The sequence below is a fragment of the Myotis yumanensis genome, unplaced genomic scaffold, assembly GCF_028538775.1.
Source record: "Myotis yumanensis isolate MYYU_CA2020_CCGP unplaced genomic scaffold, mMyoYum1.0.hap1 SCAF_16, whole genome shotgun sequence".
NCBI classification, from domain to species: domain Eukaryota; kingdom Metazoa; phylum Chordata; class Mammalia; order Chiroptera; family Vespertilionidae; genus Myotis; species Myotis yumanensis.
The window spans coordinates 36,881,637-36,908,362 of record NW_027223767.1 but is presented as its reverse complement, the minus strand read 5'-3'; the positions used below and the strand labels follow the sequence as shown (position 1 = coordinate 36,908,362).

Below are 26,726 nucleotides of genomic sequence, written 5' to 3'. Positions count from 1 at the left end.
CGGCAAAAGCAGGGCGGGTGAGGTTCTGTACAAGCCTGTCATCTCTTTCGTGGGTGGGAAGGTGGGGAGAGTTCATGGACCGGACCCTACGGAGATCCATGAGAGCCTGTGTTCCTAGCATCACCCTCTCAAACTAAGTAGGGAAAGGTGGGGCTGTGTTCACTGAGTCAATGTACTATTAAGTGTCCAGGGTTAACCTCTGATCTCAAATCCCATCAGGACACATTGGAAATTTAGGTTTGGTTTGTTGAACGTTCAGGCTACCCTGACCTAGTCCCTCCTAGGACATTATCTGAGACACACAAAGGGTTCCGTGTCAAGATACAATGTCACGAGCCTGCATTTTTTCATTAAATCGGTTACAGAGAAATTAAAAAGGGACTGGGTTGGGAGACAGCACCTCATTTCACAAGTAGAGCGGGGACAGATTTTCGTCAAATGCCTGCTAATCCGAGTGCTGTCAGAGCGTTTCCCCGAGGAGACAGTAATAAGTAGGCAACCAAGTCGATAAGAAAAGTTGGCCAGGCTGGCCAGTCACCCCGAGCATGGACTGAGTCTCCTGGGTGTTGAACTCCTAGGAAATCTTTTCCATTTGCTTTGCAGGATCGTCAAATACAGTGAGCAGTTTTCGTCCAATGACGCCATCATGTCAGGCTGCCTCCCTAGCAATCCTTGGATAACAGATGACACCCAGTTCTGGGATTTAAATGCCAAATTGTATGTATTGGATATGTTGGTTTTTTAAAACGTAGCTTTTTGACTTGTTCACATGCCATACAATTCATCCACCCATTTGAAGTGTACAATTCAATCTTTTCTTTCACTGTATTCATGGAGTTGTACAGCCATCACCACAAGCAATTTTAAACCACTTTCATCACCCAAAACAGAAGCCCCACTCTCATACCCTTTGGCTATTTCCTCTCCCCACCCCCAACCAATATTCCTCCAGCTCCTGGCAACCACTCAACAGCTTCCTGTCTCTGTGGGTTTGCTGATTTTGGACACTTCGCATAAGCCGGACCCTATTCCATGTGGTCTTTCGTGATTAGCTTTTTCACTTGGCATCCTGCACGTATTAGTACTCAGCCCCTTTAAAGGCTGAATAATATTCACTCCAAGGCTAGACCACATTTTGGTTTTCCATTCATCAGTTGATGGACATTGGGTTGTCTCTGTCTTTTCGCTATTATGAGTAATGCTGTTTGTGATCATCCCTGTTCAGATTTTTGTGTGAACATATGTTTTCGTGTCTCGTGGGTGTATACCTGGGAGTGGAGCTGCTGGGTCAAATGGTTACTGCGATGAACAACATACTGTTTTTGAAAAGAAGACAATTATCTTTATGGCTTTGCGTCTTGGGTGTCTAATTAGTGTCAGACTAAGTTCCTGGAGGGCAGGGCCCTAACGCTGCCCTGGTGATTATGCTGCCCACTCCTTAGCTCTGCCTGTGCATTTCATTTTTAAAATGTATTATTTAAAAAATATTTTTGTTGATTTCAGAGAGAAAGGAAGAGGGGGAGAGAAATAGAAACATTGATGAGAGCGAATCATGGATTGGCTGCCTCCTACACACCCCCCACTGGGGATTGAGCCCACAACCCGGACATGTGCCTTGACCGAGAATCCAACAGTGACCTCCTGGTTCATAGGTTGACGCTCAACCACTGAGCCACGCCAGCCGGGCTGGCTGTGCATTTTGCATGGTTGTTGCTGCTAACTGTGCCTATGTAATCCAGTTGTTTGGAAGAGGGGCAAAGGCAGTAATGCAGGGGGAGAGGGTAAGCCAGCAAAGGAAGAAGGCAAGGGCGTAAGTGTCAAGTCAGAGGGGAAGGCGGAGGTGGAACAGTGGGGAGGAGGGGCTGCTAGGAGTATAAGACCAAGCTTATGCCAATGCCAAGGCCATCACACCTGCATGGGGAGGACACAGGTAGCCCGATGCAGCCAGGTAAGCAGGCACAGCTAGAGAGCCTTTCACCTGGCCCAGGTAGCCTGCCCTGGGCAGCTGATGGTTAAGGAGGGCACTCATCTGAGTTTGGGGTGTCAGTTGCAGAGCAGAAGACTCTAGAATCACCTCCTGGGGGAGTCTTCCCTCCCCCACTGGGGGCTCTGGTCATTAGGATGGTTTTCTGGAGTCTGTGCCTGTCTCCCAGTTATCAGACAGGAGAGGCAGCCTGCATCTCCTTGTGGACAAGGATGGGTGGCATTCGGCTCTTCAGGGAGGAGAGGGCAAGGCCACCCGGCCAGGAAAAGTGTTGTCCTGAGAGGGAAGGGAAGGAGGCCTTTCAAAACACCGAGCGGAATGGGACTTGCATCTTAGAGGAAGCCCGGGAGAGGTGCGGAGATGGCACCTGGGGTCCACTGGGGGCGTGTGGCCTGAAGGCAGGAGGAGCATGGAAAAGGGCCAGCTGTGCAGTGGGTGACAGCCATCGAGGGGGTGGCAGAGGCCATGGCACCCATTGCAGTGCTGTTCGGGAATTCCCCCCTGGCCCGGCGTGCAGCCTGGCCTTCTGCGGGCCGATCTCCACAGGCCCTGGCGCAGGCCTTCCTGGTCTTTCGCCCCAAAGGCCAAGAGCTGTGGCGGTCCTTCTCCCCTTTGGGCTGCCAGCTCCTGCTAGGAGGCCCAGGGGCCCTGTCTGAGGATGCATTTCCCTAACAAGTGATTGCTTGGGTTGTACATTTGTGCAGAAATGAGGGTGGGGGGACTGCGTGGAGCTCCGGGCCGGGGGACTGATGGAGGAGCTAAAGCCCTCACCCCAGTCCAGGCCGCCGCCTGGCACAGCCCCCCTCCCACGGAGTGTCTGGGGCATTTATACCGTGTCCTCCCTGCAGGGTGGAAATCCCAACCAAGATGCGCGTGGAACGGTGGGCCATCAACTTCAGTGAATTGATTCGAGACCCCAAGGGGCGCCAGAGCTTCCAGTACTTTCTCAAGAAAGAATTCAGTGGTGGGTCTTTGATTAAAAAAAAAAAAAGATTTAACGTTTAGAAGCACGCCTGTTGTGTCTAGCACAGGGCTCCCAAGGGGCCTCACGGTTGGGGGGGAGTTTCATTCGCTCACATGAATGTTATTCACATTTTCAAGCTCCCCCTCCCTGCTGGCCGCCCCATTCCTTACCCTGATCCTGGGGTCATCAGCTCCTGTGGGCCTGGCGCTCCGTGCAGCTCCCGGGGAAAGCGGACGAGGAGGGAGGCTGACAGCAAGCTTTCCCTTGTTTCCCAGCCTGATGTCCTTCAGCTCAGCGCTTCTCGACCCTGGCGGCACATTCGAGTCACCTGGGGATAGTTTAGACTTCTCGCCTGGGTCCCACCCCAGAGGTTCCTTTTTAATTGATTTGGGGTGGAGTTTCCCAAGGTTTGAAAACTCCCCAGGTGATTCTAATATGTGGCCATAATGGATAGCCGCTCTCCAGGGCTGCTTCCATCAGGGCCTCAGGAGGGTGCGGATTTTAATGCCACGGATGGGGCCACATTCTAGATCAGTGATGGCGAACCTTTTGAGCTCGGCGTGTCAGCATTTTGAAAAACCCTAACTTAACGCTGGTGTTGTGTCACATATAGAAATTTTTTGATATTTGCCACCATAGTAAAACAAAGACATAATTTTGATATTTATTTTATATATTTAAATGCCATTTAACAAAGAGAAATCAACCAAAAAAATGAGTTCGCGTGTCACCTCTGACACGCGTGTCATAGGTTCGCCATCACTGTTCTAGATCGATCCCATCTCTGGATGTCTCACACGGTAGACACTTGCAACTTCTTAAACATATAGCACTGAGAAACCTCTGGGGAGTCGTAGGTCAGGTCAGGACCGATTTCACCAGGCTGAGCATTCCACTGGCTCCCACAATTATACTGAAACATTTACTTTTATAAAAATATTTTTTATTGCCCTGACCGGTTTGGCTCAGTGGATGGAGCATCGGCCTGCAGACTGAATGGTCCCAGGTTCGATTCCAGCACCAGACAGAAGCAACTGTCCAGTGAGTGGATAGGGTGCCATCTAGTGGCAAAGTTACAAACCACACCCCGCGTCTCCCCCACCCACGCATTACTTAGTAACAAAATCTGTGGAGAAGATTTCCCTGCATTATCAAAATAGCACTATTGGTGATCTCCACATGGCATTTCTCAGGAATGAATCATCAGTTTTCTCATTTAATTGAAAAATCATAAAATTGAGATCTAATTCACATACCATAAATTCACATACCATATAACTCACATGCCATAGTCCACATACCCTTTTAAAGGGTACAATTCAATGGTTTTAGTTTATTCATGAGGTTGTGCACCCATTACCACTGTATAATTCTAGAGCACGTCCACCACCTCTAAGAGAAACCCCGTTAGAAATGTCCTGTTCTTCTCCCTTCCTCCGCTCCGCACGTCCTCCCTGCCCCCAGCCCTAGGCAACCACTAACCTGCTTTCTGTCGTCTTGGATTTGCCTATTTTGGACATTTCATATAAACGGAATCATAAAGCATGTGTCCTTTGGTCTTCTTTCACTTAGCACAGTGTTTTCAAGGTTCACCCATGTTGTAGCACATTTCAGTGCCTCATTCCTTTTCACGAATGAATAATATTCCATTGCGTGGATATACCACATTTTGTAGACGGGGCCCTGTCGCGTAGCAATGCATGTTTACAGCTCAGTCATGTGTGGCCTTGTTCAAGCATATTTGCTACCACTAACTTGCAGGGCAGAGAACACGGCAGCCTCTGGGGGCTGATGTGAGCTGAGCTTGTGTCCTTGGGGACAGAGCAGTGATCACAGGAGACACGCACAGCTGCGAGCATGGCGCCGCCCATCAAGCTCCTGTCAAAGACACGTGTGCAGCAGCCATAGGCTAATGAGGTCCCGGGCCCGGGGGTCGGCGTGGCTGCTCATTGTCCAGCCCCACAGGCGCCCGGGCTTGTGCAGAAGGAAGATGCTCACCGCCGGGAGCCGAATCTATCCTGGCTTACCCGTTTCTTCTCTTCTCTTCTCCCCGCTGGTTTCCTGTCTGGCTTTTGTCTCCCTGTGCAGGAGAGAATCTGGGATTCTGGGAAGCCTGCGAGGATCTGAAGTACGGAGATCAGTCCAAGGTCAAGGAGAAAGCGGAGGAGATTTACAAGTGAGGATTAGCCACCTTGAGGGGAGCCCCCCGCCCCCATCGCACACCCCTGGTGTCAGCAGCTCAGTCCTGCACCTGCCGTGCTATACATAGCTCACTGCCCCTGTGGGAGGATTCCCCTGATCCTGGGGGAAGGTGCTTACTTGGGAGTTAAAGAGGCAAGCCGCCCTGAATTACAGTGCTTTGTCTAAACCCTCTTAGGGCTCCTGAGAGACAGGTGTGCACAGGCGTGCCAGAGAGAGAGAGAGAGAGAGAGAGAGAGAGAGAGAGAGAATAGGTGAGGTGGGAAAACCTATTCCTCAGGCCATCTTAGGGAAGGGAGGTCCCCCGAGTGTCCAGGACTGTGAGCCCAGCCTGGGATACAGCTATGGGCACAACGCTTATGTTGCAGTTACCAGATTTCCCCTCACTTGTTGAGTGTAGCGATAAGTCTGTCCCTTCGCAGGCCTGCCTCTCCTCCGAACTCCCCTCCAAATTACCCAGCAGTTAAGGGTGGCCTTAGCGGACACCTGTCTTGGGCTCTGAGGGCCCAGGGCATTTTGTTCCTATTCACACGCTCAGCTCAGCCACGGTTGCCAAAGCAAAGCCACCACGCTGGGCTGGAACCAGCCGTCTGCGTCCGCGAGGGGGCAGGCCAGAGGGCCTGCGCCTCTGAGCGCTTCTCCCTCCAGACCTCTGTGTCCTTCCTTCAAAAGGACGCAGAACGGATCATCCCAGTTTTCAGAGGCGAGAAGGACAGTGAAGAGGGAGCTGAGGCCTCCTACAGAGAGGCTCCTGTACTTCCTCAAATGTTTGCCCACCTCCTCCCACAGGGAGACACCCTGCACCCCAAGAGAGATGGGGGGGGGGTGGATTGTCGGTCCAGGAAGGTCCCGTGACATCCTTCCCCAGGACAATGGTGTGTGACTGCCTCGCACACTATGTATGGCCCACGCACACTCCTGATTCCAAAAATCTGCAAGGGAGCCGGCTGCCTCCCCCTTTACATCAGCCTCCTTCCTCCCCGGCTCCCCACTTATGTCATCTCAGTCTGAATTCCAAAATTTCTCTGTGCAGCGTAGGGGTGGGGCGCAGTATCCATGTGAGTATTTCTAACCCTCAACAGGTCAGAATCGGGGTACGGGAGAGCTCCCAAATCCCAGGGGATGCAGGTCTCAGGACGTGCGGCCGAATGTAGGTCTCATGGGGCCACTGGCAAGGATGCGCAGGTCTTCAAATCTTGGGGTGCCGGGTACCCGGGCTGCCTCCCCGCCCAGCATTTGGATCCAGCTCCAGACAGGTCTAGACGGGCCGTGGGGGAGCGGAGGCGCTGGGGCACCGTGTGGAGGTGCTCAGCCAAATCTGGGGGACAAGGAGGCAGAGGCGTGACGTTGGAGGCTGGGCTCTCCGCCCTCATGGCTAGGGTTGCTCCATCCACTTCTGCGCTCTCCTAGATGCTGGGACATCAACGTTCATCAGTCACGTTCCCAGTACTGGCATGGCTGTTGTCTTGCTTCTGAGAAATGTTGCTTGGCAACCTGTTCAAACGCTTCCTGTCTCCTAAAAAGGGACCCCTTCCAACCCGGGACACCTGAGTCACGTCCGTCCCTCCCGCTCAAGCAGCTGTGAACTTAAAATAAATAAATAAATAAATAAATAAATAAATAAATGAATAAATAAATGTATTTATTTATTTCAGAGAGGTAGAGAGTGGGAGAGATAGAAACATCAGTGATGAGAGAGAATCATTGATCAGTTGCCTCCTGCATGCCCCGCACTGGGGATTCAGCCCGAAATCCAGGCATGTGCCCTGACTGGGAATGGAACTGTGACCTTCCTGGTTCATAGGCCGACGCTCAACCACTGAGCCACACCGGCCAGGCAGCTGTGAACTTTTTATTAACCGACTTGCTTTAGCTACTTTTTGCTAACATTTCCCTCCCCACCCCAGGCTATTCCTGGCCCCAGGGGCGAGGCGGTGGATCAACATCGATGGCAAAACCATGGACATCACGGTCAAGGGGCTGCGGCACCCCCACCGCTACGTGCTGGACGCTGCGCAGACCCACATTTACATGCTCATGAAGAAGGTTGGTCTTTGCCGATGATGCTGGGTGTGGGATGGGGCAGGGAGCCCTTCCCTCCCAGGTGCCTGGAGAGTTCTTTAGATAGGGGGGCAAGGGACACGGCATGTGGATACAGCTTTGCAGGCGTTGTCTCCCTAAAAGCTGTCTTTTCCATCTGTGCCCTGGGCTGGAACCCCCTTGAGCCCCCAAGCTCGCTGGCTGGGAGGACCCCCATAGATGCCCGAGGGCTTACAAGATGCAGTCCGCTCAGCAAAGCATGGAACTTTGCATCAAAGACAACCCACGAGGTGGGGATGGCTTCTCCAGAGTCTAGCAGTTTGCTCGGGGTCCCCCAGAGGTGGAGCCCGGATTCAAGCTGCGTCCCTCGGAGCCCAAGGCTGAGCCCTTCCTCCCTCCCGTGGATGGCGGCAGTCCTGGTAGCCGTGCCCGGAGCAGATGTACCACAGGGCAGGTTTCGTGTGTGTGATGGTGGTAAGACCCTGGGAGAATTCAGACAGCCTTCTGGGTTATAATAAAAAGTGAACATGCGGGTTTGCAGGACGTTGTTTAAAAAAGAAACGGGCATCTGAGAGAAAATCAATCACTTCAAAATTTCCTTTTTCCTTTCCATTCTTCGATATGCAACTTACATAGTATCTATTACCGTTTTATTTTTTTAATTTAAAAGTTAGTATTTTTGTCCTTTTAAATTTTATTTTTCAATTGTAGTTTATATTCAATATTATTTTGTATTAGTTTCAGGTGCACAGAGTAATGGTTAGATAATAATGAACTTCACACAGTGTTCCCTGTTATTCCCAGTGCCCACGTGGCACCACACATAGTTATTGCAATGCTATTTCGATCACTTTCTTAAGAAATTAGAATTTGGGGCTCAGGCTCAGCCTTCGAGGAGTTGTCTAGTATGGTTGCCACCCGGTGCCACGCCCAGCGAGACTTCCTTCCGTAGCTTCAGCTGCTCACACGGCAGTTATTCCTTCGATGGCAAAATATCTCTAGAAACTTTGTTACAGGATGTAGGTTTGTGTGAGTATCATTTTTCTATTAGTTTCCCTTATTATATTTCTTTTACTTTGCCCTTTGTGTTTATTGCACTGGAAAGAAATGGTTTTACTTCGCTTTGAAAATATGGAACAATTTAAATATTTTACCAAGCCAGATTAGCCATTTTTCACCATTCATTTTTCATTAGCGGGTTTTTCTGTGCTTCCCTTATAAGAAGACTTACAGCGGGATTTCTTTAATAATGGTATTCCTTGGTGTATTTTATTTTATTTTTTAAAAATATATTTTATTGATTTTTTACAGAGAGGAAGGGAGAGAGATAGAGAGCTAGAAACATTGATGAGAGAGAAACATCAATCAGCTGCCTCCTGCACATCTCCCACTGGGGATGTGCCTGCAACCCAGGTACATGCCCTTGACCAGAATCGAACCTGGGAACCCTCAGTCCGCAGGCCGACGCTCTATCCACTGAGCCAAACCGGTTTTGGCCCTTGGTGTATTTTAAAATACATTTTGATTCTTAAAATACTTTGATTCTTAAAAAAAAAATTAGGGAGACAGTCAGAGAGGCCAGCTACTAGCCAGAACAAAACAGAGTCCTGGTAACTTCATAATGATATATACAGGGGTGGGCAAGTGTAGATTACAGTTGTGAGTACTCGAAACACAGAGTTAATAAAGCAATTGCAATAATCATAACCTGCATGCCATTTTCCGTACGAACAACCGTGAGCCACCACTCAGTCCTTCAATAAATAGCGAGAATCCGCGATCCCTGGTGGTCGCTGTGGGCTTTGCCCCATATTTGCTGTGACTAGACTGGCTTGGAGTGTGGTTGGACGTAGCCAGCGTTCATGAAGCGACGGCTCTGAACCTGTCCAGCGTCCCAGGAACTAGCCACACGGGAGGAGCCTGAGCCTGGATCTTTGGTTTTCTCTTGGCCTCATACCACACTCAGGGCAGAAAGGGGAGGTTGGCGGCTTCGGCGTGGGCTCCATGCTCATGCTGCTCATCTCCATCGGAAGAAGGTATTGGGTGGCGCGGGCTGGCTGCAGGGTCCTCTTGTCTCCAGCTTGCTTCACTGAAGAGCCTGGACGTGGGTTTTGGGTGGGGGCTACAGACTCCGATGACCGAACCTCAAGTGCAGTCGAATCAGCTGGAGGCTTGTGAAGACTCAGGTCGTCCCACCCGCAGAGCTTCTGGTTCAGTAGGTCTGGGGCGGGCCTGGGAAGGTGCATGTCTAGCACGTTGCCAGGTGAACACGGGGCTGCTGGTTGGGACCACACTTGAGATCCGTCGCTTTGGATACACACGGACATAAATGCCTTTCACGCAAGGAGACACGTCCTCTTAACCTCGTCATCTAATTGCCGAGGGAGGGCTTGAAAACGGCAAGCGTGTCCATTTGATTTGACAAGTTCCCTCTCGTAATGACTGTTTTTCTCTCGTTCCCTCTAGGATTCTTACGCTCGCTATTTGAAATCTCCCATCTATAAGGAAATGCTGGCCAAAGCTATTGAACCTCAGGAAACCACCAAGAGAAGGCAAGTGGAATGGCCTGTGGTTGCCAGTTGCCTGCTGTTCTTGTTGACAGAGAATCGAGGGTCTCTTCCAGCCCAGTGGCCATGGTTGAGAGATGTTTGTTTGATGGAAATATTGGGGACTGGGAAGTATTTATCAAGGTATGATTGCCTCATTGGCCTCAGGATGCCCTGAAATCATCCTAGCAAGATTTCCTTCGTCATTACTGCCAATGAGCTTTCTTCCCCTTGTGCTGGTTTGAAAGAATCTTATCAGACTTATAGTTACACTTATCACAAACTAGAGGCCTGGTGCATGAATTTGTGCACGGGTGGGGTCCCTTGGGGTGGCCTAAGGAGATTGGGCCCCAGCTCATGCCCCCAGCCTCGCAGCCCCAGCTCGTGCCCCGAGCCTTGCAGCCAGCAGCCCCACCTGGCACCCCACCTTGGCCTGGCACCGCCCACTCACCTGCTCCACCATCCCGCCATGGTCCCATTCACGTGGGGGCCCATTGGGCCCGGCAGTGCCTCCACTGCTGCCCACTGCCAGTGCTGCGTTGCTGACACCCGCCATGTTCTGCACTGCCCCCTGGTGGTCAGCGCACGTCATAGCGAGTGGTCGAATTCCCAGTCGAACAACCGCCTGAGGGGGCAATTTGCATATTAGGCTTTTATTATATAGGATAGAAGCAACTCATTGGTGTTTTTTAAACTAAAACAATTTTGTTTTTATTTTTTATACCTCATTGGTTTTTTAATATATATATATAATTGATTTCAGAGAGGAAGGGAGAGGGAGAGAGAGATAGAAACATACATGATGTGAGAGAATCATTGATCGGCTGCCTCCTGCATGCCCCATAATCTGGGCATGTGCCCATGATCAGAAATGAACCTGGGACCCTTCAGTCTGCAGACTGATGCTCTATCCACTGAGTCAAACTGGCAAGGGCCAGTTTTTTAGTTGCGACACTTCTCCACCTTCCTAATGTATGGGGATTAATTTAGCCACATCTTTGTATCCTTGTAATGTCCTAAGACCTTATAGAGAACAGCAGAATGTACCACAAGAGAAATGGTAGATGGTTAGCGGAAACGAACAGTGACGTTCCAAGTATTCTTGGGGACCCTTTCAGTGTCTGTCAGTCAGCACCTCCCCCCACCCCTTCCTCACTGGAGGTGCAGATCATCTCAGCTGGCAGAGCCCTGGCACGAAGCACGGAATCGTGTTCTGAGGGGGCAGTTTGAGCTTTCCTTCTGGCAAAAAGGAACCTCTGTGGCAGCAATTTTTGACCTTTGACATCTCATGGCACACATAAACTAATTACTAAAATTCTGCAGCACACTAAAAACTATACTTTTTATTGACTTGACAAAAAGGTTATTATTTTGATTGATTTACAAAAAAATAATAATAGTAATCACCTACCCTTTTTACTCCAAAATCACTTTAAAAAAATCAGGTGCCTCTACTTGTATATAGGGATTTGTGGTACCAAGAATTAACCAGTCAGATGCAACTTGATTATGCGACGTGACCAATAAAATGCAACTCTGTGCTTGGCCGGTGTGAGCATCGACCTATGAGCCAGGAGGTCACAGTTGGATTCCCGGTCCGGGCACATGCCCAGGCTGTGGGCTCGATCCCTGGTTTGGGGCGTGCAGGAGGCAGCCGATCAATGACTCTCTCTCATCACTGAGGTTTCTCTCTCTTTCTCCCTCTCCATTCCTCTCTGAAATATATATATATATGAAATGCAGCTCTGTTATATGACCTATATATTTATGGTTCAAGACAGGGCATTCACACCGGACAGCTATTGCTGTTGGCTGTTGTTATTTTTTTTATTTGACAACCTTAGGGAAAAGAGGTCCGTGCCCCCGACTAGATAGTCCGGTATTGCATGTTTTAAACATTCTTGCAGCTCACCTGTTGAAAATCTCCGATCGATGGGGATTGAAGATTCAGAAGAGTCACCAAAGACGCGGGACTTTGGCGGAGGCGTTCCTAGCGCTGATGCATGACCTGTCCCCGCCGCGTTAGTAAATGTTCCCGCTCGCCAGCTCAGCGTCTCCAGTCAATTCAAACGAACGGTGGCTGGACTGGAGCCTTTGTCAAAGGAGCTTTAAAAAAAGCCCAACTCGGTTTCATTCTCGAGGAGAATGGCGCTGTGATGAAAAGGAGAGAAAGGAGGTCTCTGTGGTGCCATTCTTCTCGGTGTCCCCGGGAAGGAAGGGAGTTCAGGGTCCCTGGGGATTTGAAAGCTTCTCCTTTAAGCCCCAAGAAAGGGCCATAATCGCTCCACAAGCCCTGCAGGAAGTAGTGGGGAAGGAGGGGAGTCTCGCACAGCTCTCTCTAGAGGCTCTGTGAGCGGGGCAGGCTGAGAAGCCGGCGGGACCTCCTCCTGGGCGCCGGGTGCCGGGAGGGCTGCGTTGGCATCAGTCCCAGGGGCAGCGCGAGGCTCAGTGTTGGAGCCGGGCGATGCTGTCACTGCTGCTGTGGGCGGGAACACGCGAGGGAATGCTTTGGTGACATTGAAGCTCCGCCTGTGACTGTGTGGGATTATGGCGGGTGTGAGTTCGTTCCATGATTTGCAGGTATAAGACGATGTGTAAAACTTAATTTTTCTAGAGCAAGTTACATGGAGCTCTCCGCCTTCCCCTGGCAGGGCTGGTGGGAGATTCACTATCAGGCATGCCTTCCTGCTGGGGAGCCCTCGTCCTCCCTAGGATAGAGTTCTACAGGCTCCTGTAGTCCAGAGATTTGGGGACATCCTAGGTTTTAAGTCTACCTTTGCTGCTAAATGCTTGTTTCCAAGCCTGTGGGTGGCTTAGCTGCTCTCTCTGCTCTGTATGAGTCAGAGCGTTGTCCTGGCTTCTTCCAAGGCCACGGTCAAGAGAGTTTGGTCCCAGGAATCCACGTTTAACCTCTGTGGGAGGTTCTGACTCCCTGGGTGCATGTGCACGGGGCCAACAGCTCCCCAGCCCTCTCCAGGCCCCTTTCCCCTTTCTCGGCCCACTGACCTCTTAACCAGCCCAGCTCTTCTCCTTTCCAGAGCCTTGGCTCTGGAAAACAAATGCTCCAACTCTCCCTTGAGGCAAGAACCCAAACCCTCCTCGCTCCCTCCTTCAGGAAGAGCCTACCGGAAGTTAAGATGACAGGTTGACTTCTAAAGATTGTAGGTGTGTCTAATCGTCACCATCCAGGCAGGCTCCCTTGTGGATGGCACTTGGGACTCACTCTGGTCCATGCTCTAAGGGAAAAGAGCTGAGGTCGGACACACCTCTGAGAGCCCCACCTGAAGTTCACCAGGAGCACGGGGAACAAGTCCAGTTCTGGCCTCCCAGCCCCACCTCCAAGCCAGGTGTTGAGAGGCCACTGTTGGGCAAGCCTGTGGCTTTCTGCTAACCACGAGCGCTGTCCCTCCTTCCAGCTCCAGCCTCCCATTTATGCGGCGTCACCTGCGCTCCAGCCCGAGCCCCGTCATCCTGAGGCAGCTGGAGGAGGAAGCCAAAGCTCGGGAAGCAGCCAACACAGTGGACATCACCCAGGTCCTGAGCAAGCTGGACCGCAGGAGCCAACTCAAAAGAGAGCTGCCTCCTAAATAAATCTGCCATCGCTGGGGGTGGCGGGGCAGGCACGTGGGAGAGGCGAGCAAAGGCAGGGTCAGAGTCTAGAAGAATCTATCCCCGATCAGTGGGGCCGTGGGGTGCACAGGTCCAGCCCATATTTCTCTGACCTCCTTCATGGTGGGCTTCCCAAGACCATGGCAACGCGAGCTTAGCTCTCTCACCCCAACAACCAAAGGGCAGTGGTGGGGGGAGGTCACCTGACTCAGTTGCTGTGTGACCACCTATCTCACCATAGGGGGTCCTGGTAGTGAGAACTATAGAGAAAACAGGCTGATTTGTGCCCCACCATTTGCTTTGAAAAATTAAAGAGAAGGCCTCTCTGTCCCCTACTCAGCCCAGGCATAGCTCTTTCGGGCACATTTGTTTCAGATAGCTTAGTGAAGCGCCTCATCCCCTCTTATCGCTCCAATTTAGACGTCGCTTCTAAAGCAGTTGGAGATCCTACCAAGAGACTAGTTGCAGGGTTTCCCTATAGATGCATGTCACTGCACACCTCTGTTACACCTGCCTGGAAAGGCCCTGCTAAGACATGTCTGTTGAGCTAGTTCTTAGTCCCAATTACTGAGGGTGGGTGGGCCAGAGACAAGAAAATATCAGTAGGGTGCTTAGGACAATGCCTGGCATGTAATAAGTGCTCAGTAAAGGCCAGCTGCTGATATTATCAGCACAACAATTATAATCATCAGCATCACCACCATCATCACCATCCTTACTATCATCCCTACCATCACCTGCATCCTCACCATCATCTGCATCATCATCACCATCATCCTCACCATCACCAGCAGCAGCAGCAGTACCATCATGATCATCCTCACCATCACTATCATCACCTCATCATCATCGTCACCATCCTTCTCACCATCCCTAGTATCTTCATGGTCTTAGAGTGAGCGTGTGCTTTCTTATACCTGCCAGTGTTGTCCAGTACAGTGATTTGTTATTTTTTAATATGTAGGGCATTTCCTGAGGGACAGACAAACCCATCTTCTCTCCTCTCTCAAAGTCTTGCAGGGTAGCCCTCTAGCTCTCTAGGGACCATGAGGACGTATTTAAGGGGAAGGGATTAGGGCTTGGTGTCCTGTCCTCTGCCTGCCGCTCCTGTGAGAGGACTGGCTAGCAATCGTGTAGTGACTGGTCAGTCCTTTGGCCCTGAGTTCCATGGCGAAGTAAAGGTCCAAATGCGAAGGAATGTGCTGGGCTGAGGATGAGAGGAGGTGCTCACCCATGCGGATTTTCCTTCCTGGGGCCAACTGCGCATTGGCTTTTAAAGGGCGAGTGAGAAGGGACTGGAGGGGGTGACGGCGCACACTGCGTGCTCACCCTGAATGCAGCCCTCTGCTCACCTGCCTGCGCCCAGGAAGTAGGAGTTCAGGTGGCACAGGTCTCATTGGAATCCTCACCCAGTTTCTGGATAGAAAATGAATCACTCCTCTTGCACCATCTGCTTTGCCTTTCATTTCGATCCTGTGATTGTCTCCTCATGTCAACACACCTGCCCATTTCATGCTCCTTCCCCCACTTCTCTGGGTTCCCTTGCATAATAAAACAGCAGCACCAAACCAAACCAAGCTACACTCACCTTCACTGCGTCTCTGTCGTGTCTCATTTCTTCACCATGTGCCTTGCATGCCACTGCTTCGCTGCTTCACACCAATGGAGGGTGTGGGGTGGGCTGGAAGGGCTGGGTCTCCAAGTGCAAGCCCCAGGTCTCTGGGGGAGGAGTGTCCAAGGTCATGGTGGTGGGAGGTAGGAAAGGCATCCTGCTTAGAGTGTCCAGGGCCAGTTGGGCTAATGGCTATTGGCCCAGAAGGAAGGACCTTCTCTGACCAGGGAAGTGAACCAGGACAGTGGCCACCTTCCTTACCTGTACTGTCCTTCATCCTGGAAAGAGAAGGAGCTGGGGAAGGAGTGAGGTGGGGGAGAGGGCACAGAATTGGGGGCGGATGGAGTTTAGGGAGGGGCTCCTCCTGTCATAAGCTGTGTGATCTTGGTCAAGTTGCATCACCTCCAGGAGCCTCAGTATTTTTACCTGTAAAGTGGGGATTATAACAGGAGGTTATCACTAATTCTGAGTAAGTAGGGTTCAAGTGAATGGACCAGGTGGGGTGTCCTCAGTCAGTTAGTTGAGAGCGGAGGAGCACTTTGTTGTGTCTTTATTTCTCCTAACGAGGCTTACTTCGTGGGTTTGGTGTTTTAGTTCACTCTCCAGGACCCCATGTCCTCTCCAAACCCCACAGGCAATGGGACGGCGACATGAGACATGCATCAGCGCCTCCTCAGGAGGGGACACAGCAAACCCCGCCCATGACCCTGGGAAGGGAAGAGAGGACAGAGGGGAGCCTCCCTGGACTTTCTGATTTTAATTTTCCAGCTCAGACAGGCTCTCTCAGGCTCCTTCGGCTGAAGCACGCCTGACCCGCCCTCCCACCTGGGTGCTACCAGGGAGGTTGAGGCACTTCTCCAACGAGTACCCTCCCCGCCCCGTATTGCCTGCCTCCTTCTCCCGGCTTGTCCAGGTCCCACACACAGTCTTTCCTCCCAACCACCTGCTCTGCCCACAGGAGGCACAGGGAGGTGCTGGGTCCAGGCCATCCATCCCCCAGGTGTGTCTGTGGACACAGGTAGGGGTTCAGGTCAGCGTGGGTGGCCTCAGGCCTGGAAGAGTCAGCCAGGCACCAGCTGGGGCTTCTGCCACCTCTTACTCTACTAAAATGTTTCCGATGCCTCCAGCCCTGAGGGTGGGAACCAAGGATAGAGAAGGGATGACGGTGGGTGGCAGGTACTAAGCATTGCTCACTGGGGGACTGGGCCTGAGGGGGGGTTAGAAATTCACCTGGCCACACCCAGCATCCCAGGCCTGGAGGATGACCAGTCTGTGCCTTGGGATGCAGTGCCCACGTGTGGGGACCATGGCCAGGGCTTGGGACAGGGCTTGGCAGAAGGCCTGTGTCTGTGCCATCGTCACAGGTGGCTTTGGGGGCCCTTCCCAACTTCCCAGGCGAAGCCACACCAGACCTGTGCTTTGGGCAGGGGCAGGGGCCGAGTTATCAGGGGGCAGCCCCTGTGCCCATCGACCAGCCACTCCACTCACTCTGAGCTCTCTTTCCTTCCCTGCAGCCTGGCCAGCACACTGCTCCCAGCCCCCACCTGGCCGTGTACACGGGGACTTGCGTGCCCCCCTCTCCTTCCAGCCCCTTCTCCTCCTCCTGCCGCTCCCCCAGGAAGCCCTTCCCCTCGCCAGGCCGCTTCATGCGGAGGCCCAGCAGCACTGTCTGCCCCTCGCCCATCACGGTGGCCGTGGAAGGCTCGGAGCAGAAGGGCGAGGCCGGGGGGCCCAGTGCCGGCCCAGGACCCTCCAATGCAGACACCAGCGAGGCCTCCGCCGACTGCCCCTGGCCCCGGCCCCCGCCCAGGGCCCCTCTCAAGGCCCGCATGGCTGTGTCCTTCAACAGTTTTCTGAGACGAGGCTGTTTGGCCTCCCCCGTCTTCGCCAGGCTCTCGCCCAAGTGCCCCCCTGTGTCCCATGGGAAGGTGCAGCCCCTAGGGGATGTGGGTCAGCAGCTGCCACGGCTGAAATCCAGGAGAGTGACAAAGTGAGAACCAGTGGGGGGTGCTATGTGTGTGTATGCACGTGTGTGGGTATGTGAGCACATGTCTGTTGGTACACATGTGCATATGTGTATGGCGTGCATGTCTGTAGGTGTGCGCATACGTGTATGTGTGCATATGTCTGTGGGCATGTGCATGTGTGTATGGCGTGCAGATGTTTGTGGGTGTGCACATATGTGCATGTGTGCATATGCCTGTGGGTATGTGCATGTGTGTACACATGCCTGTGGGCATGTGCATGTGCGCACATATATGTGGGTGTGTGCATATGGTTGTATGTGCATATGTGTGTACATATCTGTGGGTGTGTGCATGTGTGTATACTAGTATATGTGCATATGTCTGTGTGTGTGTGCATGTGTGTGTGTGTACACGTATGTCTCTGGGTGTGCATGTCTACTGATTCTTTCCATTTGGTGTTCCCCCTGCACTCCCCATACTGGCTTTCCTCTTGTGTCTGAAGCTTTTTCCAGATCAAAATGGATGTGCCTGTGGAGAGTGGCACCTACCTGATGGACGCGGAGGACACGGGGCCAGGAGCCTCGGGTGACCAGGCCATCAAGAAGGAGGTCATCTGCCCCTGGGAGAGCCTGGCCTAAGGCAGAGCTGGCCAAGTCAGGGGCCTGGGACCAGCAGGTGCTCCCGGCAGACTCTGCTGGGTGAGGCAAGGGACACGCTCTCGAACCTCAGTGCATTAAGATCATACTTGGGGGCTGAGAGACGAGATGACGTGGACTTGGGGGAAGCGTGCTTTGTCTGGGCTCCAGTGGCCAATTCCCTCCCACCCTCTGACCTTCCCCCTTTGGCATGTGGATAAAACGACTTTACTCGCTGCCTTAAAACCGATAAAAGGTTAACTTGTAAGAGTCTCTGGGAATGAAATGTTAGTGTGTGTCAGGTTTTCTTGGTTATTTATGAGCTATCAAGGGGCTTGTGTGTGGTGCTTTAGCCATGGAGCTCACCAGGGAGAGGCCCTAGAGTGTGGCACCCCCCAGGAAGGGGACTGGGGAAAGGCGCCCCTCTAGAATGCCAGGTGTGCTGCCCAGACCCACCAAGAAGCAGATGCCAAGGCGGGGTTAGGTGGGCAAGGGCTCTGTTGGGGAAACACCTGGGAAGAATCAAGAGTAGGAGCTGGAGAAGCGGCGAGGGCCTTTGGACCATGACGCTGGGCTGACCTCCGGGGAGGGAGAAGTGGGTGGGGAGAGTCTCTGATGGAAGCCCAGTTCCAAGAAAGTTTTGGCCAGGCTGTTGGGGTGTCCCTCAGCCAGAGCCACTGTCGGAGGCGTCCTGTGTCTTGTCCTCTGCATTAGCGCCCTCACCAGGCAAGGCCATTGGCTGGGAGCACCTGTGGGAAGCCTGGCCCTGAGCAGGAAGTCTGAGCGCACACGCGTGCCTGCTGTACCCATCCAGTGGGCCCCTCTGCAGGACCGGGCCTCGGTGTGCCCCTCCCAACTCTTCTCCAGACATTCACGCAACAAGTCTTCATCGAGCCCCTGCCGTGTGGCAGGCACTGTGCTAGGCCCCGGGGATGCAGCAGTGACTGTTGCTGCATGGAACTCACCTAGAGCAGTGGTTCTCCACCGGGGGACAACATTGCCTCTGGGCCATGCCTGGAGACAGTCTCAGTTGTCAAGACTGGCTGGGGAGCTACCCGCATCGAGTGGGTAGAGGCCAGGGATGCTGTGAACACCCTAGTGTGTGCAGGTCGGCCCCTATCCTTCCACGACAAAAGGTTACCTGGTCTGATATCGGGGGGCCCCTGCCGAGAACCCTGAGATAAACGATAGGCCACGCCCTGCCCTGCGATGCTGAGCAGGTGCCTGGTGTCATCTGTTTCTGCCCACAGCCCTGCGGCGTTGCCCGAGGGGTCCTGCCGGGATCCGGTTTGGACTGGACAGTGGGTGGAGATGAAGGCGAGTAAAACGTTTCCTGAAGGACGCATGGGAAGTCACCCTGAGAAAAAGAAGTTCAAGGGGTTTGCCCAACCACTCACTATGCCCCACCCCCTTTCATCCTCCACTTCATCGGAATTCAATTAGCAGATAAGGGCCCCACATTTGCTTTTAACCTCGACAACTGACCTCCCTTAGCCCATAAATACTGGGGCCGCTGAGTCACCCGTTGGCGCACTTCTAGGTAAGAGTGGCGGGTAGGTGCCTGGCCAAAGCCTGGGCTGGCCAACCCTACAGGAAACACAGGCTTTGAGGTTTAGATGCTACAGAAACCACTCCCGTGGGCTCACAAAGGTCACTCACCTTGGGGTCAGGAACTTTTCTCCCAGAATAAGTGACATAGGCCGGGTCCTTCTTGGAAGGTGAGGGGGCCGGTGAACGTGATGCCTTTTTGCGAAGCTGCTCTGAAATGAGATTGAAGGAAAGCAATCCATACCCTTCGTTGACCAGCGACAGTGTCCGGGAAGAAGGAGAAGCTCAGCCCCGAACCCGCACAGAGGGTGGCAGGGCTCCACTCCTGCGCCGCCAGGGTCCTAAAGAGGAGCCTCGCCCACGTGGATCTCAGTAGCAATGACCAGAGCCTGAAGGAGTCACCGGTTGGATCAGCTGAGGCCCAGGCTAAAGTGCAGTGACAAAGAGACCCCAGAGGGAAGGAAGTTCCAACACGAAGGAGTTTCTGCCCCTGTTACCTCATTGTCCAAAGGCCAGGAGCATCGGGGCGAGTGGAGTCCGGGGAGGGGAGGGAATCCAGGGCCCGTTTTTTTTTGTTGTTGTTGCTAATCCTCACCCGAGCATATTTTTCCATTGATTTTTTTTTAAGAGACAGTGGAAGAGAGAGGGAAAGACAGAGAGAAACATCGATGTATGAGAAACACATCGAATGGTTGCCCCCTGTACGAGCCCCGACCAGGGCCCAGGTTGGGGATGTGCCCGAAACCAAGGTACCTGCCCTTGACCGGAATTGAACCTGGGACCCTCAGGGCCCTAAGCTGAAGCTCTATCCACTGAGCCAAACCGGCTAGGGTGGGACTGGTATATTTTAATCTCGTTTCTCCACATGTGTATATGCAGGCACCCAGGGCCCCACGTTACACCCTGGCATGTGTGTGCATGGAGCACGTGTGTGGAGTGTCTGAGGAAGCCCCCTAGTCACTGGTCTGATGGTTCTTCTTTAGGGAACCTGGAAAGGCCCCGTGTCCAGGACACACCCAGGCCAGTCATGTCAGAGTCTCTGGAGGTGGACAGAGGACCAGGATTTATTTATTGTTTTTGCAGCCTTTCCCACGCCTGGGCTACTCCCGCCCACGTGGCGAGCACCTCATTGGAACCTCAGCAAGCGCTTGTAGCTACTGTTGTATTCTCAGCCTTTGGGGCCACCGCAGAAATAAAGACAGAACACAGCCTGTTTTCATAGCCCATCCCGTTGGTCAGTGTCAGGGATGTGCTCACGTTCCTTCCGGTGAAAACCTACCAGCAGAACAGTGTCTCCAGGAGTCCTAAGGCGGCTGTGGGAGGGGACACTGGTGGCCCTCTTGAGGCTGTGACATCGTTGAGCCCGAGAGGAGACCGTGCTGTCCCTGGGTCAGTTGCCAGGAAAGAGAAGAAGAAGGATTTTTAGAGTCTGTTACTGGCCAAGTACTCCGAGGTCCCTGGGTGCCCAGGTGAGCTGGGACAGGGAGGGGACATGGGACTTCTGCTCACCTGGGCCTCTGAGACCCAGCCCTCTGCTCTGGGCACCATCTCTTCCTTGTGCTTCACCAGAAGAGGGAGTCCGAGGCTCACGGATCCCCAAAGGGAGGTGGCTGGGATTTCCCCTTAAAGATGCAGAGCCTGTGCCGGAGAAGAAGGAAGAGGGACTTAGAGACAGGTGCTCTCCTGTGTGTGTGTGGGGGGGGGGGGGGGGGGGGGGGGGGGGCAGTGGGAGGGACTGTGAGCGTTGTCCCTCTGTCCTCAGCCCCAGAGCCCCTGAAGCTGGCTGAGGTGGAGACCTTGGGAGAGAGGAGCCTCTCGCTTGGCCTCGGGCTCCTGGCAATGACCTTGGCTGCGGGGCCCCTGCAGGGTCCTCCTGGCTGCTGAGCCCCACGGGGCCGAGGGGCCGATGCTCTCTGTTCCTGGTGACTGCGGGTGAGGGTGGGACCCTCTGCAGAAAAACTCCCGCGGAACGAAAACTCCTCCCTCGCCTGCGGACCGCAGCCAGTAGAATCCCTCCCTTTTGGGTCCTCTCTTTGGGTTAAGCTCTGACTCCTAGGACTGGAAACCCATAAACTTCATCCTTCACTCCTCGGCCTGAAGGATGTGCCAGCTCCTTGTTGAGCAGGAGAAGCTGGGGGGGGGGGGGGGGGGCTGGGGCACCCAGAGGGCCCACAGTGGGGTGACATATAACGGTAATAAATAAGCTTTTCTGCTGACGGGAGGGACCTGTGTATGGCCCTATGACGGACCGAGGGAGGGGCAGCTCAATTTCTTCTCAGGAAGTAGCAAGAGGGTGTTCAAAGGCCCCTGTGAGGGGGAGGCGTATATCAGGGGCAGCTGGGTTGGGTTTAGGTGCTGGTGTGTCAGCATCTGCTACGTCCAACGAGGGGAGGGAGTCTGCCCACGTGCATGGAGGTGTGTGAGCATGCCTGCGTGTGTGCACACGTGTATATGCAGGCACCCAGGGCCACACGTTATAATCCTGACATGTGTGTGCATGGAGTATGTGTCTGGGGCGTCTGAGAAAGTCTTGCTGGTCCCAGATTGTGGCCGTGTGTGCTGAGGAGTGCGTGGTAGGGAGGCCAGAACCCTCTGAAATTAATCTCAGCACACGTACCTTCCACGACATGCAAAAGAACAGGGCGAGGTACTATCCGGAAGGCACAGCGTGAAGACGACGTCCACCTCTGTACGGAGCCAACAGAAAACATCTTCTGGGGTTCAGTTCCTGGAGGCCCAGGGGACAAGGACAAAGCAAACGTATCTCAGGCAGCAGGGAAGCAGGGCTGCCCATTTTGAGAGCACAGCGAGGCTCGCTCCCAGGAGGCCCCAAATGCCTGGCCACGTCCTTGGCTTCTGTAGTGGGTGCTATTCATCAGGTGTCAGGGAGACCCAGAGCACAGCGTTCTCGGCTTTCCTGGCAGAGTCCCCAGCCCTGGTCCTTCTCTGTGCGACTCCTCCATGTCCCCTCATTCTTCTTTGGCTTCAAGGCAAAGAGACATTGAAGCATCGTAGCAACATGGCACTCCGGGGATTTTCAGCTAAGTTTCTGGACGACCGCAGTGCAGGCCCCTGTCACTGTGTCATGCTTATTGAATTTTATTTTGGGGCGTATTACTCTCATCTCAATAATTGTCCACGATGGGAAGTTCTAAAGGGCGGGAGGCCTGTCTGCAGCCCCACCTTTGTACAGAACCTAAGATAAGCACCACACCCAGCTTGGGGCCTGGGGTTTTGAAGATGCAACGCCTATGAAGATAAAAATCTCCTGATACAGCGACATCACTTTGTAAATTGAGGTTGATGTTTTGCACTGGTGGCCCTTTCATTATTTCACTTTTATATCTCTCATGAATCTCTAGTGTTTTTTGTTTTGTTTTGTTTTTTTTTGAAACAGGATGAAAAGTCAATGACTTCAGAGTAGTTATTGATCTGAAATTTCTAGTGTCTTTAAAAAAATTCTTTCTGGTATTTCTTTTTTTCCCCTCCTGAAATATTAGTCATAACAGATTAGGATGGCCCCTAAATCTAGTGACGAAAATCCTCTAGGAGGAGAGAACACACAGAAACACACAGAGGAGCCCTAGCTGGTTTGGTTCAGTAGATAGAGTGTCAGCCTTCGGACTGAAGGGTCCTGGGTTCGATTCCAGTCAAGGACATGTACCTCGCTTGCAGGCTTCTCCCCAGCCTGGGCCCTGGTTGGGGCTCATGCAGGAGGCAACCAATCTCTCTTCCACTCTCTCTAACAAAATTGATGGAAAAATATCCCTGGTGAGGATTAAAAAAAAGAAAGAAAGAAGCACACAGAGGAAAGAAGACCATATGACAATGAGGGCAGAGACTGGAGTGATGCTGCTACAGGCCAAGGAAAGCTGGGAATTGCCAGGGCTACCAGGAGCTAAAAGAGGCAGGAAGGAGCCTCCCCTAGAACTTTCAGAGGGAGCGTGGCCTTACTGACACCTTGATTTTGGACTTCTGGCCCCTGGCACAGTGAGAGAATACATTTCTATTGTTTTAGTGTGTGGCACTTTGTTACAGCAGCCACAGGAAACTCATACATTATGCTTGTATCATGCTTTGAATATTAAGTAGTTTCCAATTTTTTTATGAAAACAAACAATGTTGTATTGAACATCCTGGTATATTCTGTGTGCATCTCTACAAGTACCTCCCAGGACAGAAACAACAAAGAGGGATTGCTGGGTTAAAAAGTGTGCACATTTTAAAGACCAGTCCACCTGCCCAATTGCCTTGTGAGAAGTCTAGGTTTCTGACAACGAGACTGTATGAGGGCAACCTCTCCTTACACACACCCAGAACCGATACTGACAATGTCACTCCGTCCGTACTGATATTTACTCAGTGAGACCACCTGGAGTCAAGCACCTTCTTCTAGAGGCCAGCAGGGCATGAGGCCAAGTATGCCAGGGCTCCTGTCCCCTTGCACAGTCCTAAGCCTGGGAGGACAGGACAGGGGGGACGATCACAGAGACCCTGGGCCATGTGCCTCCCTGCCTGTCTCCTGTGGGGCATCCCAGCCTGGCTGGGCTTTGGGTGTTTGTTTGGTGCCGCCATCAGCAGTGGTCCCGGTGCACAGCTTCACAGGAAGGGAGGGAAACTTCATTACGATCTCAGTTACAACACAACATAGCACAATTCAATACACTAATTTGTGTTGCTTCAATATACGATTTATCCCCCCAAGAGATGGTGACATCCCCGGGATGGGGTACTGTGTCAATCATCTTTGCATGGATGCAAAAGATACAGAAGAGCCTGGGTTCTGCAGGGGAGAGAAATGAGGAACCGTTTTCAGCTTCCTTGTTGGATTCTGCCCTTGAGGCTGCTGGTGCCCACACGTCTTCCCCAGCAAGGCATTCTCTCTCTGGGAACAGAGTGTGATCCACTCCCCGCTTCCCTGTGTCAGGTCTCAGGATGTCAGTCAGCTACAGGGTGACCCCAGAAAACAACTCAGGTCCCTCAGGCGCATCCTGGATCCTCACTGTGGGGTGTCCCACCCCAGAGAGGCTGGCTCCGGGGTTGCCGGCACAGAGGAGGCAGGTTCTGCAGATGTCTGCTTAAAATTCATGTTGCCATAGCAGCGTGGCATTAGGCCACGGGTGATCCGGCTGCACAGAGCTTTGATCTCAGGGAAGTCAGGGTTTCTTTTGCTCTTGAGCTGGTTCTGAGGGGCCTCTGCCTTGGGGTCAAGCTTTGGCTTTGCTCCCGGGCCTGGGGATTGAACCAGAAGTGGAAAGTTGATGATAGGAAGACAGAGAAGGAGACCCTCAGAAGTCGGCTAAGCCCTGAGACTGAGATCCTCATCTGGGGGAGTTGGCGTGGCACCCTCAGGGCAAGAGATCTGGGTCTGGAGAAAGAGCCGTCAGTGGGGTCTGTAATGAGGGCTGCGTCTGCTCTGCTTGACTTGAGAGGAAAGAGCAGGTGAGTGGGTTTGTGTGTGATGTTAGTAGCAGAGCTAAGGAAGAGAGCGGTTTGTCAATAGAGGTGGCCTGGCTCAGCGAGTCTCCGCAACATTAATAATTTAAGGATTTTTTTTAACACCCATTCTGAGGACTTACTGTGTGGCTGGTGCCGGGGATGCCAGAACGGGTTGCGTGGCCCCTGCCCTCAAGGACTTTCTGAGTTTTCAGGGCTCGAAAGCTTGCATTAAAATGACACGAAGCAGAATGTCAGCAAGAGAGTAGCGTTTCCGAGGGGGGAAGAGTCACCCCACTGGCGCCATCGGGGTTTCACAGATGAGTTCAGGTTGAACCTTACATGACGGAGGGGAAACAGGAAGCATCCCAGTTGGAGGAAACCACAGGACAACGGATGGAGACAGAGGACAGACAGGAAAGAGAGGGTTGCAGCCAAGAACCACGAGGAGTCCAGTTTATTAAAGGGACAGTAGGAAATAAAGTCCTCGACAGGTTAACCCCAGAGCTGAGCTGAGGAGAACAGACTTAGGGTGATAGGCAGTGGGGAGCCAGGGAGGGTTTCGAGCCTGACACTAGCGGATCGAAGTCACACTTGAGAAAAATACATCTGGGGGCAGAGTTTGGGATGGACTGGGCAGTGAAGCAACAGTAAGTTTGTGAAATCTTCATAGGACGGAACCGGTGAGGGGACCGCACTGGGGTGCCGACAATGAGACTGGAGAGGAAAGAACAAAACAGCCAGAGGGGCTGAAGAGAGATAGGCCGTGAAGTCAGGGGAGAGGAGCAGTTAACGATGGCCGCCGCCATTTGACGCGGCCGGAAAGCAGGTGGGGGAAGGCTCGGGTGAGATAAACGCAGGACGCGGAGTTTGACGATGCTGAATGGGTCCCTGGGAGAGGAGACAGGAGTGGTGATGTAGTTTTTGTGGACACCCTCAGAGACGTAATGGAGATAGTGACGGCCTGGGAGTAGCTGAAGGCATTGAGGGACTGAGCAGAGGGAAAGAAGAGAGAGGGCAAGAGGGTAGAAAAGCGAGATCTGGAGGAGAGAGGAAGTGACCGTGGCCGGAGGAATACCGAGGGTTGCCCAGCAGTGTTGAGGACCCACCGGTGGCTGGAGAACATGAGTTTCTGTTGAGGGCACCCAGAGAGGTGGTCAGCTGTGTGGCCACTCCATGTCACAGTTTTCATGGGGAGATGCCTCACCCCGCTCCTAACTTACATTGTGTGTGATGAGGGGCACACAAGTAATACTATTATTTTCCCTTCCCTCATACATATTTGTGATCATATATGTTTCCTTTGTATCTCATTGGTTCCTAAACTTTGTTGTTCCACTAAAGGCCATTTTTACTATTCTATTGCATCCACATATTCCAAGTCTAAAAGGAATTAAGAAAGGGAGTTTATTTACTGTTCATATGTTTCCCCATTTTGTTAATTAAAAATTAAGTAACTCACAATCAGCACTTTTGATCTTTAGCTCTTCTGATCTTTCTTTCTTTTTTTTTTTTTAAATCCTCACTCGAGGATATTTTTCCATTGATTTTCAGAGAGAGTAGAAGAGAGACGAAAGACAGAGAGAAATATCAATGTGAGAGAAACACACTGATTGGTTGCCTCCTGCATGTGAGGTACATGTCCTTCACTGGAATCGAACCTGGGACCCTTTGATCCACAGGCCAATGCTCTATCCACTGAGCCAAACCGGCTAGGGCAGCTCTTCTGATCTTTTCAGGATGCTGCAAGACATTTATATGGCCGGACACTGGTGTGAGGGATGGAAAGACCAGGGATAAAGCTAGAGGGGTGAGGCATATTATGAGCACCATTCTAAAGATGAGATTTTTCTACAAAGACAGCGGAAAGCCATAAAAAGATTTCAAATCAGGAAGGACATAATACAATTTGTATGGTTGAATGTTCTCTTTAGCAGAAATGTGGAAAATGGGTTAGATGAACCAAGGAGGTGGTGATGAAGAAGGATAGGAACAGAGAGATTTGAGGGATGTGTAGGTGGTAAAGTCAACAGGACTTGGGTAACCATTTGAGTGCAAGAGAGTGAAGGTCAAGGATGAGAAAATAGTGCTTGGTCTGGAATGTAACAAAGTAGGTCATAAGGATTCCAAAGAAGCAGAAAAGAAAGATAGAAAGAGAGAGAAAGAGGGAAAGAGAGAGAGAAAAC

At 52.4% G+C, this 26,726-nt stretch overlaps 1 protein-coding gene across 2 annotated transcripts in view; it reads left to right on the top strand.

Annotated features, from left to right (window-relative positions):
• RGS9 (regulator of G protein signaling 9) overlaps positions 1–17,824 on the top strand; it is a 50,939-nt gene extending 33,115 nt beyond the window's left edge. For both annotated transcript variants that reach the window (XM_070393732.1, XM_070393731.1), the window contains exons 12-19: positions 604–717; positions 2,833–2,948; positions 5,037–5,124; positions 7,055–7,193; positions 9,654–9,739; positions 13,150–13,267; positions 16,469–16,944; positions 17,424–17,824. In XM_070393732.1, coding sequence (XP_070249833.1) covers positions 604–717; positions 2,833–2,948; positions 5,037–5,124; positions 7,055–7,193; positions 9,654–9,739; positions 13,150–13,267; positions 16,469–16,944; positions 17,424–17,559 — 1,273 coding nt within the window. In that variant the 3' untranslated portion in view covers positions 17,560–17,824. The remainder of the gene's footprint in view (positions 1–603; positions 718–2,832; positions 2,949–5,036; positions 5,125–7,054; positions 7,194–9,653; positions 9,740–13,149; positions 13,268–16,468; positions 16,945–17,423) is intronic.
• The last annotated feature ends 8,902 nt before the right edge of the window (positions 17,825–26,726 follow it).